The 20636-nt window shown below is 38.8% G+C and overlaps 1 protein-coding gene across 1 annotated transcript; it reads right to left on the reverse strand.

The window, feature by feature from the left end:
- Nucleotides 1-5239: 5239 nt before the first annotated feature.
- Nucleotides 5240-6996, reverse strand: LOC131685748 (uncharacterized). The gene is made up of 2 exons (XM_058969670.1): nt 6903-6996; nt 5240-6835 (listed from the first exon to the last, which is right to left on the reverse strand). Exon 2 carries the CDS (start codon nt 5994-5996, stop codon nt 5391-5393), a length of 606 nt encoding a protein of 201 aa, XP_058825653.1. The 5' UTR covers nt 5997-6835; nt 6903-6996; the 3' UTR covers nt 5240-5390.
- Between the last annotated feature and the right edge of the window lie 13640 nt (nt 6997-20636).

Below are 20636 nucleotides of genomic sequence, written 5' to 3' on the forward strand. Positions count from 1 at the left end.
ATGAAATTGTTGCATACTTTGAGTGAATAAAATTTTTATTTAAGCCGGCATCAATTAATATTTTCAATGGTTCCTGTCGACTACCATACTATAGAAAATATGGTAATAACGAAATCATTCTAAAAATTTAGTTCAGCTTGATCTTCAAAATTTTCTGTTGCGGGTAAATATCTATCTTGGTAAACCGTTTCTTGTAGGTATCGATCGAACTCTGCGTAATCTTCCGAAGCTAGATACGAAAGTTGATCAAAATATTAGTTCGCATCTATATCTTCATTAATTTGTGGATTTGATTCAATGTTAAAATTTCTTGGTCGTTTAAATGGCATGGGCGGTTTATTTGCGTAATTTACTTAATGGGTCCTTACGGAAGGGTCTACTTCCATGGAAACTGGTTTGTCAGCTTTTCTCATGAAAGGATTAGAAAACGAGCCATTCGATTCGTTAAGATGAGCAGGTTTTTGGTACTGATATTGCTGCATTGGTTGACGTGGTAACATCATTGGTGGCATCCTTGGTGGCAACATTGGTGCTATTACTTGTGGTTTTGGTGGTGTTCTTATTTGATGATATTACTGAAAATTATTTTGTCTCTGTGGAAAATAATAATTTTGATAATTAATAGGTGGTCGTGGTTTTACTTGAGGAAACATATATTTTGGGGGTAACGGTGGTTTTAAAGAATTAGGGAGTTTTGACTTTGTCATCGTTTTCCTATATTCTATGTTTGAAAAGATAAGCATTATGAATATGCTTGTGCTAAAGGCGTAGGTCTGAAATTTTTCAAAAATTGGCCCAAGAATTCACCATCTAAACCTCTCATAAATGCATCAATAGCTTTATCATTATACTTACTAATCATTGCTTGCATAGCCTCTGGGTGAAAGAATCTGCTGTCGGTTTTTAGATGATTAGCAATTAATGATAGTAATTTATTAATTTGATCATAATAAATGTCAAGAGGTTGATCTTTTTGTATACATGTGGATTAGTGGATGATCCAACGTTGTTAGATCACGTTTTTCACCATAGTAAGTTTGCAATGTATTTGTAATTTATATAAAATTGGTATTTACATTTGAAGCCACAAGTGCGTTATTTGCTTCACCTTTTATTTTCCTCCTAATTGCTTTGCAAACAACGTAAAATTTATTTTTCTGATTAATAGTTGAGTTATTATTTGGTTTATATAAATTAATTAAACTCTCAGCATCAGAGATCCAACAACTCAATTCGTTGGGATCTCCAAAAAAATCAGGCAATGTTTTCACAATATCTGGTATCGCTTCAATAGTTGAAGGGTCTACCGGTATATTATTTTCGTTTAATAATGTCAGAGATGGATCGGAATAATCCAGCTCTTCACGAGGCGCTAAAGTTGCCTCAATTGAGATTAATTAAATTTAAAATTTGTTGTTGTTCCGCCATGTTTTCCTGATCTAACTGCAACTGTGCAAGATGATCTATTAGATCGTCCAGTATTTGAGTTGAAAAAAACACTAAGATAATCCAAATTACTCAATTAACACTATTTTTGCTTTCACAAAAAATTACTTTATTTAAATCACTTTCTTAAATTAATTTGTTAATTCTATTATTTACAGTATTTTACTCGGCATCCCTCTAATAGGATACTTTTTCCCAATCCTCTAACGGTTGGCTCTATTAATTTTGGACACTATTCCTTTTCCGGAGTATACGATTGTGGCACCAGTAGAGAAATTCTTCTTTTCAGCACGGCGACGCATTCTTTTTTGATGCTGTTGTCTACTCGGGCATCCTCTCCGTGCGACTGCTTAAGCGATGGGAAGAGTGTGAAAAAAGATCCGTGATCCTTCTCACAAGTCACTTTCACTTCTACTCACTACTCGTCCCTATTCGGGCGCCAGTTAATAAAATTACGAATTTATTTAATTAAAAAAAACTTATACTAAATTTACTTATACACTACACTACACTATACGTTTAATGGTCTTAGCGTTCCAGCTCCAACTGACTGAGGTGTTTCTCTGCAGTGGCTTCAGTGGCTGTTGTTTTGATTTGCGTCGACCGGCTTCTCAGGAAAACATTAACTTGGTATCTCGTGTTGATGTACTTCAACATGCAGGAGATGAATAATTGTAATCCTCAAAAAAGATACTAAATATGGACAGTTCCGTATGCGCGAGTGCTCTTACGGAAATTCTGTTGAGTGTAGTTTTTCTTGGATTTTGTATAGTTTTTCTATGGCTTCGTATGAGCTTTCCTCTATCTTTATGCCCTCAAGTGGTATGGTAATTGAGGGTTGTTTAGTATGCAACTCGAAATTGCTGAAGTTGTGTACGTTGACTAGTATGGAGCAGCTTGTAAAATGTATTAGAAGCGTTCCAGATATTTCGGTTTGTCAGTAGGTAATCCGTCATTCATTCGATTGTAGTTACATTTTTAGTTACAACGTGGTTATCCGTAAGAGGTTTTATCTCTGTGTTTGAGGTTGGTTCAGTGAACAAACACTTTCCTGAGAGTCCTTTTAGTATGTTGGAATGACAGTCATCTTATGATGCGTCTAGTAGATCTTTATAGTTGCATAGATCTCTTTCGATCTATTGGCAAGGAGCTGTGAGGAAAAAGTAACTTCGACTTCGGATTGCTGTGAAATGAATTTGTTTTTCTTAGATGAGTTAGCGAGGTCCAAATTCCTTGTACATGTGATTTACGACTATTAATTTTGCTGGGAATATTTTGTTTAGCTTCTGATAAGCATATTTTTGTGAACAATTAAAGTTTGGGTTGAATGTATATGCTCTATTTCGCGTTATTCTGTTCTAGTAATTTTTGTTTTGTTACTTCATGCAACATTTGCATTATATTTCATATGCTGGCTGTATTGTTCTAAATTATAAATTGGATCGATTCTATTTTTTAATTTTCTTGTGGTAATCTTTGCTTTATACCAAACACTAATTCATACGAACTTGTTCTGCCGTTCTACGCATAATTGTACCATGTATATAGGGAATCTCATAGAACATTGGACAAATGTGCTTTTAACGGCAGTGTAGCAATTGCATCATATTTTCGGGGCAATATATGCAATTTACTTTCCGCAAATCCTTACAGTTCTTGAAAATTCTGATTAGTGCAGGTACGCAAAAATAAATCTTTGTGATCGTACGCCGGTGAAGTTCGGGAAATATTTCTTCGTAAATTTCATTTTCGTCGGTCCCAATTTGGAGAACAATTTGGTTAGAGAAAACGTTTAATGGTAGCTCGGTACATTCTTTAAATTCCGACTGATCGGTGTCTGCAGAATGGACGGAAGCATCACTTGATGATGAATTCATTTCATTCATATTGACTTCACTTTTGATCCGCGATAAAGTGTCGGCCACAACGTTTTGCTTGACTGGACGATGTTTTATTTCGAAATCATATTCTGTTAATCGTAATCTTCATTTAACAAGTTTAGAATTTTGAGTTTTAAGATTCAGTGCATACGTGAGAGGTTGATGATCGGTGTAGAGTGTAAATCGTTTACCAAAAAGATGTGGGCGGATGCTCACACAATGGTTAGCAATTCTTTCTCTATGGCTGAGTAATTTTCCTCAGACCTTGTTAATGTACGGGAGGCATATCCCAAGTAGCACACTTTGTTGGTATGAAGTATTCTTATCTGGATGTGGAACAAAGAATTTTATTTTGAATACCTAAATCACTACCCCACTGTACGACCCAAAAAGCGCACGTTGAGAGGCGATATAGAACAAGTTTTCTTTGCAATATGTTCTCATGCAGTAATATTGTACTCAATTAAAACAAATTGAACACGATTCCATAAAAACATGTTCTAGCTAAGTTTATTTTCAAATGACAGTCGAATTAAAAAAAGATTTATCCCGCCATCGAATCCATATTGAATATATAAAATCAAGAAAATATATTTCATTTCATGCAATCAACATGATTTCAGTAGAGGGAAAATATTAAACGAAGTGTATATTTACTATAAAACATGGAAATTTACTTCCAATATTTAAACGCGCCTCTAAAAATAGCAGTTTTTTGTAGAATTGTAAAATTTATTCCAATAATTCTATTTTAACTACGCACCCGTGAATGCACCAAAATGCAAAAAACGTGATTAAATTACTATTCCTAAAACATAAAGCAGAAATTCATGCTAAAAATTCAATGTAATGAATTGAAAACAATTATAAATGCTTTGATTGCTTTTTTTTCTATATTTTGAACATGGCCGGGGAGGCATCGGTACAAATGGCACTTGTTGTGTATGTTTCACTGTAGAACATCGTAGGGACTTGACGCACTATTTTGTTTATTACTCAATATACAGATAATTATCACTGCATCAATTGATTTCAATAGTTTTGCTAAGTCCTCGTGATACAATTTCATAATAAAAATCGGCTGGAAACGAAAAAATATGCGCGGTTATGCGAAGCGAAATATCGAATCGAGCGATATGGTTTTCATACACAAGTTTTAGATTACTTATGTGGAACATGAGTAGTTCTTATGTTGATCAATATGTTTTTATTAGGCATTATATGAAACGTTGCTGATTAGCTGATATTTTTGTTTACCTCTTCTGACGTTTATCAGCGGGACTTGTTCCAGGTCGGCGTCCGACCAAATTGACGTTTCGAGCTAACATCAAACGAATAGGATCAACGATATTCGGTGGATATATTTTTCTGTTTGCGTAATCTAGCAAAAAACGGGAAAACCAGTAGAGCGAAACAAATAGGTTGTCAAACCCTTCTGTGAAATGTCGAACATCCGGCTCGCGAAATGCCTGATTGTGATATCGCTGTAGACCGTCGTAGAGACTTGTAAGAGCGATGAACTTTATTATTTTATTTTTTACTTACCATACAATTGGATACCAGTGCAGTAAATGGTATTAAAAGTTTTGCTCTATCCTTGTGAGTAATGCAATAAAAAACTAAGGCCAAAAACGAAACATACTCGCATTTAAGCGAAGCAAGGTTTCGAATCGAGCACTGCAGTTTTTATAACAAGTTTTTGATTTCTTATGTAGAACATATGGTTGTTCTTATGATGTTCAATATGTTCCTAGGCAGAAGTAAAATTTTTCTGCGATCGCAGTAAAACATCGTTGGAACCTGAAAGAACGACGCACTATTTTGTTTAATACTCGAGGGGTGAGACGGACCATAAAAATTAGTAAAGGTTTCTACTATGGTAGAAGCCTTTTTAACAAATAAAACGATCTTACTTGTCCGGTTGCTCCGGCTGAACTGAAATTTTATTTCTAGCTTTGTTTTACAGAGGCCTGGCTAACCTAACAAAAGTCCCTACTCAGCAAATTCTCACTCCAGACGGTTCCCACGTTGGTTGAGGTGTCCAGTTCTTATCGCTGACCCATGCTATGCCACATGCGCCTGCTCTAAGCGGGATAGCGACTGTTCTAGTTGTTGTTGTTGTTGGGCCGGGTGTAGGGTTCGTACCTGGGCCTCGGCTAGACTGTTCATAACTACTCCATCGTACAAGTCCGAATCGTCCTGATTCGCTTGTTCGTCTTGGTTCGTTTGTTCCTGCTGAGCTGTGTTGTTTTGGTGGTCGGTTAAATTTTGAGAGATTTTTACATTCACCTGCTTTTTTCTTATTAAATAGATAAGGCAGATTGAGCCTAAAATGATACTGAAGCTAGAAATGCTTATAGATGTGTACGTCTGTGTCTTGTAGTGTGAGATGAGTTCCATTTGTCGTCTATTGGCAATGTGTACTTCCTCCAACTTCAGTGGGGTTTCGACCTTTTGCTTTTCGATTATTAACCCATTCAATGGAATAATTGTGGGTGATTCTTGTATGGTGATTTCAGAGTTAGCAAATATAGTGCCATTGACGTAAAGGGTGCAGTTGTGGAATTCTAGCAAATAGGTGCCGGTTAGATTTCTCTTTGGCACATTGCATGTTGTGTCTAAGGTAATATTGGTCACACTTTTCAAAATGACGTGGTTACTTGTTAGCATTCTTACTTCAGTGTTGGTTGTGTGGGATTCGAATTGACAATTGCCTGATGATCCTTTCAGTAATTTAGAAAAACATTTGTCGTCAGATACTTTGAGGAGGTTGTCGAGTTTGCATAAAATTTTCGTATTGATGGGTTGGCAGCGATCGGTGATGAAGTAGGTGTTTATCTCGTTGGTTATAACTTCACGACTGGGTAATTTTAACGTTGCATTCCCTACTTGTACTGAATCTACTAAAATATGGAAGCATGTTGATTTTTCTAAGAAAGGGACTATAATAATAAATATTAACTTTGATTGGTAGAATAATGCTTTCAAGCCTAAAAACTCGTAAATCTCTTCAACGTTTGCGATTCCTACACCTTGTTCCTCTAGTTTAGTGTTTGCGAAATTTAGTTCTTCTAATGAAAGAATTCTTTCTGAAATAATATTGAGTCTAGCTAATTGGATGGTTTCATGAATGTCTCGAAGGTGTAACAACAGGAAAGGAAGTTAAAGTTTCTGTTACTGGAGTTAGTTCTAGCAGCTATTATGCCTTTGGTTATTTCGTCTTGCTGTTTATTAAATTCTTTGATAAGAGTATTTATCCTGTCCTGCAACTGTATATTAATCTTTACCTGCTCATTGTTTTGGATAATTAGCATTTTATTGTCCATCTGCAATTGATTGATATCGTTATTTAAAAGAGTTAAGTCATCGTTATCTAGGTTTTCAGTTATTTGCTTAATTCCGGTTCCAATGAAGTTCAGTATTCCTCGTTTTCTGCGGTTTCTAGGTAGTAATTCGGCATATATTTCATGGGCATTCTTGTATTTCATGTCCAGTGATTCTACTGTGTCCTGAAATTCATCAATTGATTTCAGCCCGTTTATTATAATGCCAAGCCTTTTAAAAATCGGTTCATACGTGTCAAGGTTGATGACATGAAAGATTTTGTGCTCGCCGATTTGTAAAAAGCCATATCCTATATTCAATGCCAACAAACCTGGGTTGTTGTTTAAATAATGAATTTGCATAAAATTTTGGTTTCCTGAAATTATAAGAAGTTTTATTAGAATGATTGAGAGTATCAAGGTGTCCATCATGGTGAAATCCTGTAAAGAAATAGAGATGTATTAGTTCAGAATTCAACGCATTTTAGTGTTATGGAGTTTTCTTTCGTCGTCGTCGCGGTAACTCTCTATTTGGTCTTCAGTTACAGTGACCTTTTGAAATTGGGGTTGTTTTTTGCTTTTTACCCCTTGACAACGATTGTAAACTTCCTGTCCCGATTCTAGGAAAGGTGGTTCCTCACGTTGACGATTACGTTGTTCATTTTGCTGCTTCTGTGTGGCAGTTATTTGGACAACGGTCTCGTCGTACAGTTTGTTCATAGCCTCCAGCATCTGTTGTATGTCGAGAGGTCTCTGTTCGCCGTCTCGTACAGCATAGAACAGTTCCCTCGGTTTCAATTTTGTTGCTGTATGAACAGTGTTGTTATAGAGGGTGCATGCGGTAAGGTACATTTCTTTATTAGTGAGATTTGGAAATTTGTGTTTGTTGCATCTGAAAATTTCACTAATGGTGGAGTGAAAGCGTTCCACAATACCATTAGTTTCACTGCGATTAGTGGGTACAAAATACTGTTGAATGTTCAGGTCTGCTAGCATTCCTCTAACCTCTATAGATTTGATTGCAGGTTCATTGTCCGATACAATCAGCTTCGGTGAACCGTAGAGGGAAAAGTATTTTATAAGAGCTTTCCTGACATCGGGAATCGATCTTGACTTAATTGGAATGAGTGTTCTAAACCTTGTCAGTTTGTCGACGGTTGAGAGAAATATGTACGGTTGGGAGATAAAGATATCCACGTGAATTATGTCTAATGGTGTTTTGGGTATGGGAGTTTCGCCATGAATTATCTTATAAGGTTTCCGTTCGTACTTCATTTTGTTACAAATATCGCAAAGTATGATGTATTTCCTGACTTTTCGTTTTACGTTCGGGAAATAATACCGTCTAAGAATCTCCTCTTTGTTTTCTTTTATACCTCTGTGGACAATTTCATGGGTTTGTTCTATGAGAAGGTCTTGTTCGGGTTCTTCTGTAATGTCGATCAACAGTTTCTGCGAAATTTTAATCCTGAAAGTTTTGCAACGGCTAAAGTAGTTCTTGTATACGGTACGGTCTTGTACTTGTACGGTCGGTATTAGGCTTTCTGGACACATCAAACCATTATTCCTTCTCAAGTCCATACATTCTCGAAATATTCTTATCAATACGGGGATGCCAAAAGCTACTTTGGTGATCGTTCGGCGAAAGGTTCGGGGAAAGATTTCCTCATAGGCTTCCGAATCGCTATCTCCGTATTTTAGAATGATTTGATTAGAGAACATGTTAATTGGAAGTTCAGTACATGCAATGAATTCGGATTGATCAGTATCCGCTGAATGGACTGAACTAGCGTCTGAATCAGTTTCGTTTATGTTAATCTCAGAGCTTTGGATTCTAGATAAACCATCGGCCACAACATTTTGTCTTCCAGGTCGGTGTTTTATTTCGAAGTCGAATTCCGCTAGCTGGAGTCTCCATTTTACTAGTTTCGAATTGGGGGTTTTCAAGTTAAGGGCGTACGTTAGGGGTTGGTGATCGGTATAGAGCGTAAACTTCCTTCCAAATAGATAGGGTCGGAAGTATTTAGTTGCCCATACAATTGCCAGCAACTCTTTTTCGATAGCCGAGTAGTTTTCCTCGTACGTACTTAGTTAATGTTCGTGACGCAAACGCGACTGGTCGGTCCCTGCCAATGGATCCTTGAGAGAGAACCGCACCTAATGCAAAGTTGCTTGCGTCGGTAGTTAAAATAAATGGACGTTCAAAGTCTGGATATTGCAGTATGTCGCTGCTCGTTAGAAGTGTCTTACACAAGTGGTATGTTTTTAGAAACTGCGGAGTGTGCTCAACGTGTTCTCCTTTTCGCAGTTGCGCAGTAACGGGTTTTGCTATTTTTGCAAAGTCTCGGATGAAGCGTCTATAATAGCCCAAAGTTCCAAGAAAACCTTTTAGTTCTTTTTGGTTCTTGGGTATCGGCCAGTTTTGTATTGCTGTTAATTTGTTCGAATTGGGTTTGACTCCTTGGTCTGTAACAACGTGACCTAAGAACACAACCTCTTTTTTCAGGAATTCGCTCTTATCGAGCTGAATTTTCAAATTTACTTTTTCCAATGCTTTAAATATATTTTCAAGATTTTCGATGTGTTCTTGTAAAGAAGTCGAAAAAACGATAATGTCGTCCATGTAGACCAGACAACATTTACCTATAAGGTCACTTAAGACGTGATCCATGACGCGCTGAAAGGTAGCAGGCGCGTTTTTAAGCCCGAAGGGCATTCGTAGATATTCGTACAATCTTCTTTCTACTGCGAAAGCTGTTTTTTCAACGTCTTTGGGATGAACTTCGATCTGGTGAAAGCCAGATGCTAAGTCGAGTGTGGGGAAGTATTGGCACCTACCGAGCTTGTCCAAAATTTCTGTAATGTTGGGCAAGGGGTATTTATCGTCTACAGTTTTTTCGTTTACTTTCCTGTAGTCGACAACAAGGCGCCATTTTTGCTGTCCTGAGGCATCAGCCTTTTTCGGAACAATCCATATTGGAGAAACCCAGGGGGAGGTACTAGGCCTTATAATCACTTGGGTGAGCATGTCGTTAATTTGTCTTTGTACTTCCTGCTTATGGCAGTAGGGATACCTGTAACTTTTACTGTACGTAGGAAGCTCATCGGTCGTTCTTATTTCGTGTTTTATTGTGTCAGAGAATGAAAGGTCTGTACCCTCAATGTAGAAAACGCACTGGTGTCTAGCAATTAAATGTTTAACTTTTGATTTTTCTTCACTATTTAGGTGATCTAAACGAAGACTATTAATTAACGAATCCACTCTTTGCGTTTCCCCACGGGGAGGTTTAATTTCATTAAAATTATTCATCTGTACCATGATCTGTTCGGTGTCCACATCCACACAGACCGGGCTTTTGTCGACATTAACAAAAGGAAAAACAGTTTTATTTTCCTCCACTCGGAATATACCGGATGGGATAAAATCGTTGGGTGCAATTTGGAGGTCTTGGTCTAAGTAAAAGTCACCCGCCTCTGCAGTAGTCGGAAAAGTTTTGGTTATCCATTCATTCTCTAGAAAATTCAATTGACACTTTGTAGGGTATTTACGTTTCATTGGAATAATTTGCTTGTTCACTAATAATTGGTTTGTTGTGGTGTTAATTATGGCTCCTATTGATCGTAATGACTCATAGCCAATGAGCCCGTCAAAGAACTCGTGAAATTTAAAGACGAAAAAAATTTGATTTGGAATACCTTTCTGATAATTGTAAAACGGGTTCGGAAAGGTGTATTCGTTGACTGTGTGAGTTCCGCTGATATTTTTAAGCTGGCTAGAGGGTCCAGTCTTGCGGAAATTTTTTGGAGCAAGGTGGGGGGAGATGTAATTTTTGTTGGCTCCCGTGTCGATTAGGAACCGAATCGTACCAAGTCGGGTTTCCATTTCGACATAGGGGAGGAAATTGTTACTCGTCATACCTCGGGATTCTGCTCCCCGGCTGACGGAAAATTTAATTCGTCAACACAATTATCCTGGTCGTTTTGGTTTTCGTCTGTAAGGAGGATGTTTCCCAGATCAGGTAGATCAGTGGTTTCCTCCTCCATTTCGTGGTAATAGACTGCATTTCTCACATTTTGTTGTGACTTCGGCTGGGGGTATCGAGCCTGGTATGGTGATTGGCCATATTGAGGCCTTGGATAAGGTGGCCTAGGTGAGTTGGGTTGTTGTTGAATGGGACGAGGTTGATTTCTTTGGGGTTGATTTTGGTGAAAGTATTGGGCATTGGGTTTTCCTGGTGTATAACCGGGTTGTCCCGGGTTAGGGTTTGAGAAATTCTTCGGTAGCTGGGGTTTTGGTATTAAAACTTGTGGACGAGGAGAATTTGGAAATTTCTCTTTTCTTCTTTGGTGAGCATTCGCTTGCTCTATTACGCATTGGTATGCTGTAAGTAAATTTTCCGGCCTGTATGTTCTGGTGATAGAGGAATATGGGTCTCTTAATCCATCTATGAATGCATTAGTTATCATCATTTCATAATTGTCTGTGATAACTTTTGCACAAGGTCTCATATTTTCATTCAGATTTACTTTACCCGTTATGTCGGACAATAAAGCTCGACATCGCAGGTAAAATTCCGTGATATCACTGTTACCTTGCGTCAAGTAAGTGATGTGCGATGTTAACGTTGAAAAAACGCGTTTATTGCCAAAATAGTCCTTCAATGTATTTTTCATAGTACTCCATTCCAAAGGGGAATGGTTTGTTATTAACGCTTCACTTGCCTTTTCAATTATTTTATCGCGGATTACTCCGAGCCAGAGATACAGAACAATATTTATCTCTAGTTCTGGAACAAGCGATTTAGCAAAGATCTTTTGGGTCGCCACTAAAAGTTGTGACCATTTTGATCGCATTTGGGTTTTAGATGGGTCGAAAATATTAACACGCACGGCTGGCTGGTAGAAGGTTGAGCCACCGGCAATGGGACTCTCTCAATAGCCGCTATTCTGACTGTCTCTGCTTCTAGCATTTTCTGTAAATCGTCTGCCGTGGCTCTCGTTAGCATGGGCTGGTTGTTGGCATTGTTTTCATTATTTTTTTCTAATATCACTCACTGGTTAGAATGATCAGATGGTTATTTATTTGTTTAAAATGTTTACGTTAGTAATTCACTTTTGTGATATTGACGGTTTTCACTTCCCTGGTCAGAGCTAGAACCTCTTAATTAGTAATGATTATTGGATGGTGGGAGGATTAATGCTTTATTTTTTCAGGAAGCAATTATTCCAACCGATTATGTTATTTGAATAAAACTTAAAATTACTTACCCGATATTATTTCGGGGTCCTAGGAGCTAGATGCCCGATGATCCGTCGAGCTAGTTCCGCGATCTGGTCCAAGTATTCGCTGGTCAACCCCGCAAATCCTCAATATGCCGTTGGGGATGACTGCTGTTGGCAGGCACTAACTAGCAAACACTTTTCCCAGAAGCAGTCGTAACGGATTATAGTTTCTACGGTAGTAGAAACTTTTTTAAAAAATAAAAACGACCTTATTTATCCGGTTGCTCCGGCTGAACTGAATTTTTATTCCTAATTTTATTTTAAAGAGGCCTGGCTAACTTAACAAAAGTCCCTGCTCAGCAAATTCGCACTGCCAGACGGTTCCCACGTTGGTCGAGGTGCGCAGTTGTTATCGCTGAACCATCCTATGCCATATGCGTCTGTTCTAAGTGGGATAGTGACTGTTCCATGCGTTATTGTTGTTGCGCCAGCTGTAGGCTTCGTACCTGGGCGTCGGCTAGACTGTTCATAACTTGTATATCTTCCTAAAAATTTTGGGGTTGGTTTCGAGAGCTCACTTGTACTGTCTTGCTTGATATAACGGTTATGTCACCATTCACTTGACCATTTGGAGGTGTTCCCATTGTTCGGGTTGGATGAAAAAGATTCTATCATTCCGATTATTATAATTGTTTCTTGTATGAAAATATTGGTGATTGGGATGTCGATATCCATATCCTCTGTTGCCGTAATTTTGGTTACCACGTTCATGATTCGAACGGTTGTCGTAGTAGTAGTAGTAGTAGTAACTACTGCCGCGGAAGCCATTGCTTTCTCCTCTACCCCTGAAACTACTATTCTGCTGGCGCGTATTTGTTCTTTAATTTTGTCCATTATTTGTGTTAGTCCGTTCTCGTCCGTTATGAGTAAATTGTTGAACTGAAAAAATTTGATTTGCTGTGTGGTACATAGTTTTGGAATAGATTGGTGGTTGGTCTTCTCGGAGGAAGAGGAGGAGATAGGAACATTTTAAGCTGTGTGTACATTCTAGGTGGCACTACTGGTGGCTCACGAGGTTTCGATATCGGTTGTCCGCCAAATTCATTTCTAATCGGTGCCGATCGAATATCCATATTGTGATATTCGATGCAGAAATTATACGCCTGACTCAGTGTTCTCGGGTTGGTGCTCTTGAGCAATATGCTGAGAGGCTTATCCAATCCCCTAACAAAAGAGTCCAAAGCTTTTTCTTGGAAATAGTTTAGCCGATCCATTTAATTTTAATTTGTCATCGGTTTGTACTTGTGCTATTATTAGCGACAAGAATTCATTTACACGACTGTAATACGTATTTAAATTTTCGTTGGCTAACTTCTTGATAGAAGTAAGCTGGTAATCTAAAGTTTTGATATCTCTTTGATCTCGATAATAGAGAATCAAAGTGTTTTTTATATCTGTCCAGTTGGATAGAATGTTATTGGCGTTTAATATATCCGCCGCTTCTCCATCAATTTTTCTTCGCACTGTCCTTTCCAAGATGCTGATTTGACATGCTGTCGCACCACTCTCTTGGTAGGTACGGAATATTCCCTCTACGTCCGCTATCCAGTCGATTAATCTGGTAGGATCGCCAAGGGTTTTATATCTCTCACAAAGTCCGGGATTTTGCCTAAATCCATGAATTGTTCAACCGTTAGAGATGCAGCAGCTGGTCTGGGAGCGGGGTCGTTTATTATGTTTTTAAAATAAAAATCTACTCTGTATTTTTTATGGAAATTTTGAATAAATTGTTTGATATACGGGATTAAGTAAAACTATGAATTGCACTTTTATTCACTCACAAGCACTGTTTGAAGAAAAAGTAATTTTAGTACTTACAGTATTATTAGCATGGTTCTCGTTGAAGAAGGTGGGAATGTCGGCAGGTGCGTCGAATTGTTCCTTTTTGCTTCCGCTACTCGGGCTCCTGTCACCGATTGGGTTGCCCACGGTGTCCGACGTTCCGCTACTTTGGCTCTTGAGACCAACTTGTTCGTGTCATTTCACCATACGGCTCTTTCTACCGTTTTGTTCAGTTTGAAAGATTTTCACGGCACACTTAACAGTGAAGAACGGCTCGGCTATTTCTACCGGAACGATTTTTTTTTTTTTCAAAAATCACTTAATATTACTGCCGAACTTCAAGAATTTACACTCCCGGATTATACTGTTCCCTATGCTCACGAGGTCCCGTTTTCGGGCGCCAGTTAAAGTTTTTGTCACGGGGCTTACTTTTAAAAAAAACAAAACGTTCTAGTTCCAGAGCTAAACTTAGACTAACCTTTTTCACGTTAATTACTTTACATCTAACCGACGATCACACTTCGATGAATGCTGCCTCAGCGCCTCGAACGATGGGTCCGTCCGATGACCGATATATTGGTTACTGTTGCGATGTGGAGTATTTTGCTGACCTCCCAGAATGCCCCGTGTGACGATATCGTTAACTCGCATCCATGGCTTGCTGCAGAATCACTTGGCACTGTTACAAAAGTGCACTGTTACAACAATTTAACAAAAAACCCTGTCCCTGGGAGGATCGCCATGCTAAGTATCGGGGTTTTATCGGTACAAAATAACTCAAGAGTCGACCTCAGAGGCCTCGCTGTCGGGTGGCATACGTGATTGTTTATGCTACGGTCAGTATAATCGTCGCGCAGTAGACTCGATTATGTTGACGCGTTCGCCTTTGGCTGATTCTGGCCATTGCTGTAATACTTCCAGGGTAATATCCAAGGCTTCCACACCCGCGGTAATTACCTGGGTATTGATACCCTTGCGTCCACAAGGCAGTTGCTGTCGAGGTCTGGGGCTGTACCTCCAGTTCATCGGAAATTGCCTTGTTCAGCGTAGTTGGGTTTCCTTGCTTTCAGAAAGTACAACTTTGGCTGTATAATATTGGCTGCGGTAGCTTCTGTGCAGGATGTCTTATTAGACACATGCTGAGCTTCTCGATTTCAGTTCCAAATTCGCTGATTGTTTTGTTTTGCTGTTCAATGCTCCTTATCTCGCTCTCAATCGCTCGAGGGTGATACGGACCATAAATTTAAGTTGTAATACTTCTTTAAGCTGCTGTGAATTTTCAACCTCATCAATGTAACCGTGTGCGGCTCCTACCAATCTTGTTTTGATAAACTTTATAATTGCTGCTTCAGGAACATTCGGAGAATATTCCTTCAGCAGTTCTACGGTTTCTAAGAACAGAGGTAACCCTGCGGGTTTCCCATCATATTTTTCAATCAATTTTCATCGCTAATCTATCTGAGAAAGGCTTCCAATAGAAGTGTCGCCCACTGAGGGTGCTCCCCTAAGTAGTGCAACAGTGTCGTAAGTATTATCTCTCAATTTAAGGTATCGCTTACTTAGTGAATATCTGACACCTTCACTAAGTGTGTCATTTTGTAATAATCGTCTTTTAGTTTTAGCAATTTTTTCATTCCTTGTCTTGCTTTTAGAAGTACTTAATTTTCTGATGTTTGAGTTTATTTAACTCGTTCTCCGATTAGAAAAATGTATCTATAACCAATTTAGGAATGCCAATTAGGTATATACTTTTTATTATCTAACATAGACTCATATACTGAACGCGAAAATAACTCTATCACTGCTTCTTACGATTTTTTCTTTTTCCTTACACTTTTTGTTTTATTCTTCTTATTGCGTTCGTCGGTTGAAATAATATATGTTTATCCTCTGCATGTACTGTACATCGCTTTTTATAATATATTCTGTGGCACCTAAAATAATATTTTGTACTAATAGTTTTTCACAAATTCAAAATATTGTTAATATACTTCCCATTTTTCCTTTCCTTTTTAAGGGTTTCTCGTATTGTGTTACTTATTGTGCTCCTCTTATGTTCCATGTTAGCAATTCTTCGATTTCTTCCATCAATGCAACGCCTTCAGCTACCATTCTGCCGCCTATCTTCTGCTTCAGGGCCGCCGCACTAGACATTCTAAACAGCATCTCCGCTACTTCTTTGTAAGCTTCCGCCTGTGCACTTGGAAAAAGACAGTTTGAGCGTTCCTGTATCTCCTCGTGCATCTCTTTTAGTGTAATAATGCACATTGAGTACACTAAGTAGTCCTTTACGCAATGCTCCATTGTATATTGCCGATTTTCCTATTTTCTGGTTGTTATTTTCACACATCCAACTTTGCCACTGAAAGAGCTGCCTTCGTGGCACGTTTCTTCGTTGATCTTTGATTTTCTCTATAAATGATCACGAAAAGTTGCGCTAACACCGCAACAAGAATGATCCACAGCTTCAGTTCATGTGCCTCATGGGCATCGGTGTGGCTGTCCAACGTATTCACTACATTTACCTGGGCGTTTTCTGCGTTTTGTACACCTCTTGACTGCGTTTTCCCCATATTTTCACACTGTTTTTAAGTCACTCATTCCGTTATATTTTCTTTGACTCCGGGAGGCACGGATTTTTCCCATTCAATTTTCCAAGTTTACCCTGCACCAACACATGTTCGCTCCATCCATACGGTATTATTTTCCCGTTTTGTGGTTGCTAATATCCATCACACTTGAGCTGCTGCTCATTGAAAATCAACTCGCGTCGGTCCGTAACTTCGTTTCGTCCCCTACGGTACCATTTGCACTTTTGGTGGTTGGCTTAAGCTATTAACCCATGCATGGGCTTCCCAAATGCTAGGATCGATTGGAATTTTCACTCTTAAATCCTCAACTGAAAAATATCTTTGCATCATATTTTATATCTTACTCTTCAATAGCCATTAAGTGTTCGTTTGACACAGTTCCAGAAAGGTTGCCAAATATCAGCAACCCTAATTTTGTTTTGATTGCGATTAGCTTATTTTCTCCTCCAGTCTTTTCAACGGAATTAATTGATGACTGTAATTTAATACAATCGGTATTTTAGGCCTGGCGTACTGATAATTGTGTATTGGAAGACCGCGCAAATTAGCAAACTTCTGACCCAGCTTATCATATTGAACAGATTGAACGATACTCTTTTACCCTCATTACTTCCTTCAGCGAGAATCTTTCTGATGAGCTGCTACTTATTTGTAGTTGCACTCGCTCGCTTCCTCTTTCTTCTGTCGAATAATTTTGCGTCCATTTCAATTTCAAGGGCGTCCATTTCAATTACCCTTTGGCTAGAGTTCTTCGGCTAAATCTTCGTCAAGCAAAGTCTGACGAGCCGGGATCGAGGAAAGCATATGTTGTGACTTTACGATCGACCTTACATAATGTAACGGAAATTATTTGGTAAAATATATTCTTCCGGGTCAGATAAACGTTAGATGATCCTTCATTTGAAGAACTGTGTGATCCTGATTCTTCTTCTTTGCTTTTATTGTGGTTAAAGAAAACCAGTCCGGTATGTTGGGGGAGTAACATCTAAGAATTCTCAGCTGGCATATTGTAGATAGTCTATTTGTCCAAATTTTCCAATCTTCCATTAACTTCATATATATTTTCTCATCCCAGTCTACACCTTCTTTCCAGGCTTGTTGCATCAGTAATTTTCCTCCAATCATAATTTGCGCATTAGTCCAAGAGGGTCAAAAATTCATACGATCGTTGAGAGGACTTCTTTTTTTTGTTGGTATGTGGTTGGACTTGAAATCTGCTACTCTATACCCAATTGTGTCTCGGGTCGTGTCCCAGTATACTCCGAGAACTTTCTCTGACGTTGCAGTTATGACAATGAATTCCTTTTGTGTGGATTGTCTCGCGACGTTACGTTCAGGTAGAACGTCTAGCATTTCGGTATCGTTTGAAATAATGTTTCTTAGTATAAAGTGTGCAGCTTCACGAATTTTTATAACTCCGAAAGTGACTGCACTGTTTTCCTTCGCTGTCGAGAAACTGTCCAGATACGTAGTGTTGTTTTAAAAAAGCGTTCGCTGCCGCCGGATCGCAATCTCGGTAGTTCTCTGCGTTTGCATTCTTTGCTGCTTGTGGACATGCAGGTTGCTCCAAACGTTATTACCTGCATCACATAGTGTCCCACGCTGTCGTGGTTTTAATAGTGTTAGGATTTAGGACAGCGAAATAAGGCAAGTAGTACGTTTCATCGGTTGTTTGTGTTATCTCGTTTGCCGTTAATTTTCATGCGTATTCCTTCTGAACGTATTCCTTAATTTTGTCCAAATTTGGGCAAATTCAGGGGTTTTTTTCATCCTAGTTTCAGTATATTCTAACCTTCTTAACGCTCCTTTAAAGCTTTCTGATTTTGGCATTATGGGCCTGGCTTGTTTCTATAGTAGCCCAATTTCGTATTGAATCCCGTCATACTTCATTGCGTCTTTAATCATTGTTTCGGGTTGTCTATCCTCCTCGCTTTGTTGGTTAACCAAACTCTTCTGTTGAGAAGTATTTTCTTATTTCTTCTCCTAATGAGTCTAACTCCTCTACTACACAGGAACATATTGTCTCTTGATGTCGAGAGTTGGTTCTTCCGTAAATGACCAATCCGATTGGTGTTTTGGCGACAATCGGACCGACCCTGCTTGCTCTCTGTTTTGTTGCTGCTAATAGCCGGGGATGATCAAGTCCAATAAGTAAGGCTCAGCATTCTCGCATCCTTGTATAGGAAGGTTTTTAAGATGATTGTAATTTTCATGATGATCCTTATAGTCGAGTGTTTGTCGACTAATTTATTTACCGTACGCACACTTTCCATTTTGTATCGAATTTTGTTGCTGTCCGATATTTTGAAGCATACGCTTTGGCTTTCGTTATCTTCGTGTACGGAGTCATTTGTCCATTTCATGCATAAGGCTGATACTGGCCTTTACAAACCTAATTCTGTGGTCACGTCGTCGAGGATTAGACTGTTGGATGAACCGTGATCCAAAAATGCGAAGGTTTCTAATAGTTTTCCTTGCTCAGTGTAACCAGCAGTATTTGGTAGTAGACTTTATTTATTTTGATAGTGAATATGTTATTGCGTACAGCTTCATCTTCTCGTTCCTTCGAGGTGGATGCTTTGGACGTTGTCAGAGCTGGCGCATCTGTTTCTTTCATTTCCTTCTTATCCGCATTCTTCTTGATGTCTTTTGAATGTTCTGAGGATTCCTTTATTTTTTGTTTTGTTCCCTCCTTTTGGGAGGCTGGTTTTTCAGCGTTTGTTTTTGGTCTGAAGTGAAGAAATGTGTGATGATGTGCTGTACATCCTTCTGTTCTGCTGCAGTTTGGTCTCATTTGACAGATTCTAAGGAATGTCCTTGGCGTAAACAGTTGAAGCACATGCGTTTAGTGCCAGTTCTCGTCTTTTTTCCACACTCATTTTTTTAAAGACCGGGCACGCTACTATCCAATGTTGTTAGTTACAACAGGAACATTTCGTTTGGGAGCTGGATGTGTTTTCAGCGTGCATGTTAACTTTTGATTGGCGCTCATTTTTCGAGTATTCCTTTTCAGATTGGCATACCTTTTGTGCAATAAGAAGTGTGTTGCCCTTTTCTGCTGAGGTTTCAAAAACTCGTGTAATTCCTTTAGTGTCAGTTTTTGCCTAGGTTGTCCTTCTTGTGGAATCATTGCTTCTGCTTTCTTGTCTGCCTATTGTTTTCTTAAATTCAGTGGTCAGCGGCAGACAAGTTCAGCCATCTGCAACGGATTAGTTAAATAATCCTCGCACTGCATCATAATCATGTTGGACACCAAATTTCCAAGAATCACTACGAAATCCACCATGCTTTGAGAGTATCCCAAGTAGCACGCTTTGTTACTGTTTTAGTATTTGTAACTCTCTTGGTAACAACTATGTTATGGAAAAAGCGCACTTTGTTTGTATGTTGTGCAACATGTTCCTAATTGCAGCAAAATAATGAAAACAATAGCTGTGCCATTTGTCGAGCACTGGGTAGTTGGATAGTTCTGTTTTAGGGTGGAATGGCAAAGAAAGAGGCATTTGCAACTTGTTAGACTGTTTGTGCAAGTTAGCAAAGTTTCTGATTAGTTTCACAACTGTTGTTGATGTTTGCATACTTAACACTGTTGGTCAGCTCTATAGTTACATAGTTGCACAATCAGTTTAAAAACCCGTGGAAATTCTTTTCAAATATATCCAACAATAAAAGATATTGTGTAGCAGTTGTGCAACATTTAAAACTTTCAACAAGTTGCAATTGCTACTTGGGATTCCATGCGTGGGTTTCGTAACTTTACCAGCTCCTTCCATAGTTTGTTGTATATAGCCACTAGTTGTCGGTAAATACTATACAGAGTTAGTACTACGTGTTTCTCGTTCCCTGGATCCATCAGCAAGGCACTTACGTGCACCTTTGCGGCTTTGCCTAGACTTGCCATAAGTCTGTTTATATTATCGGTATCGCTGAGTTGACCTTCTCGTTTGCTTTGTTCGCAGTTGAAGTTTAGCCAATCCTTGTAATCCCCGTTGAAAACTGGGAGGGGTGTAACTGTTGGTCTCCTCAGTAAGTTTGTAATTTCATCCGGCAATTTGATTGTCGAAGCCATTTGTTGTCCTGCTTCGGGGTCCTCTTTTACTTGGTGCATTATTGTTGCCATCTCAATCATGGACTTTTGAAATGCCTCATCACGTAATTTTTGGCCTCAAATTGGCGTCTTAGCAGCTCTACAGTGTCTGCTGGTCCGCGTTCCTTGGACACACTCCTGGTAGTCTTGTTCTTTTGGTCTTCCAGCTTCTTCATTAGTTTCTGGAGCTCCATTATTTCCTCTTTCCACTTTGGGCAGTGCCAGAGGTCCTTAGTGGAGGGTC

Source organism: Topomyia yanbarensis, chromosome 2 (genome assembly GCF_030247195.1).
Source record: "Topomyia yanbarensis strain Yona2022 chromosome 2, ASM3024719v1, whole genome shotgun sequence".
NCBI lineage: Eukaryota > Metazoa > Arthropoda > Insecta > Diptera > Culicidae > Topomyia > Topomyia yanbarensis.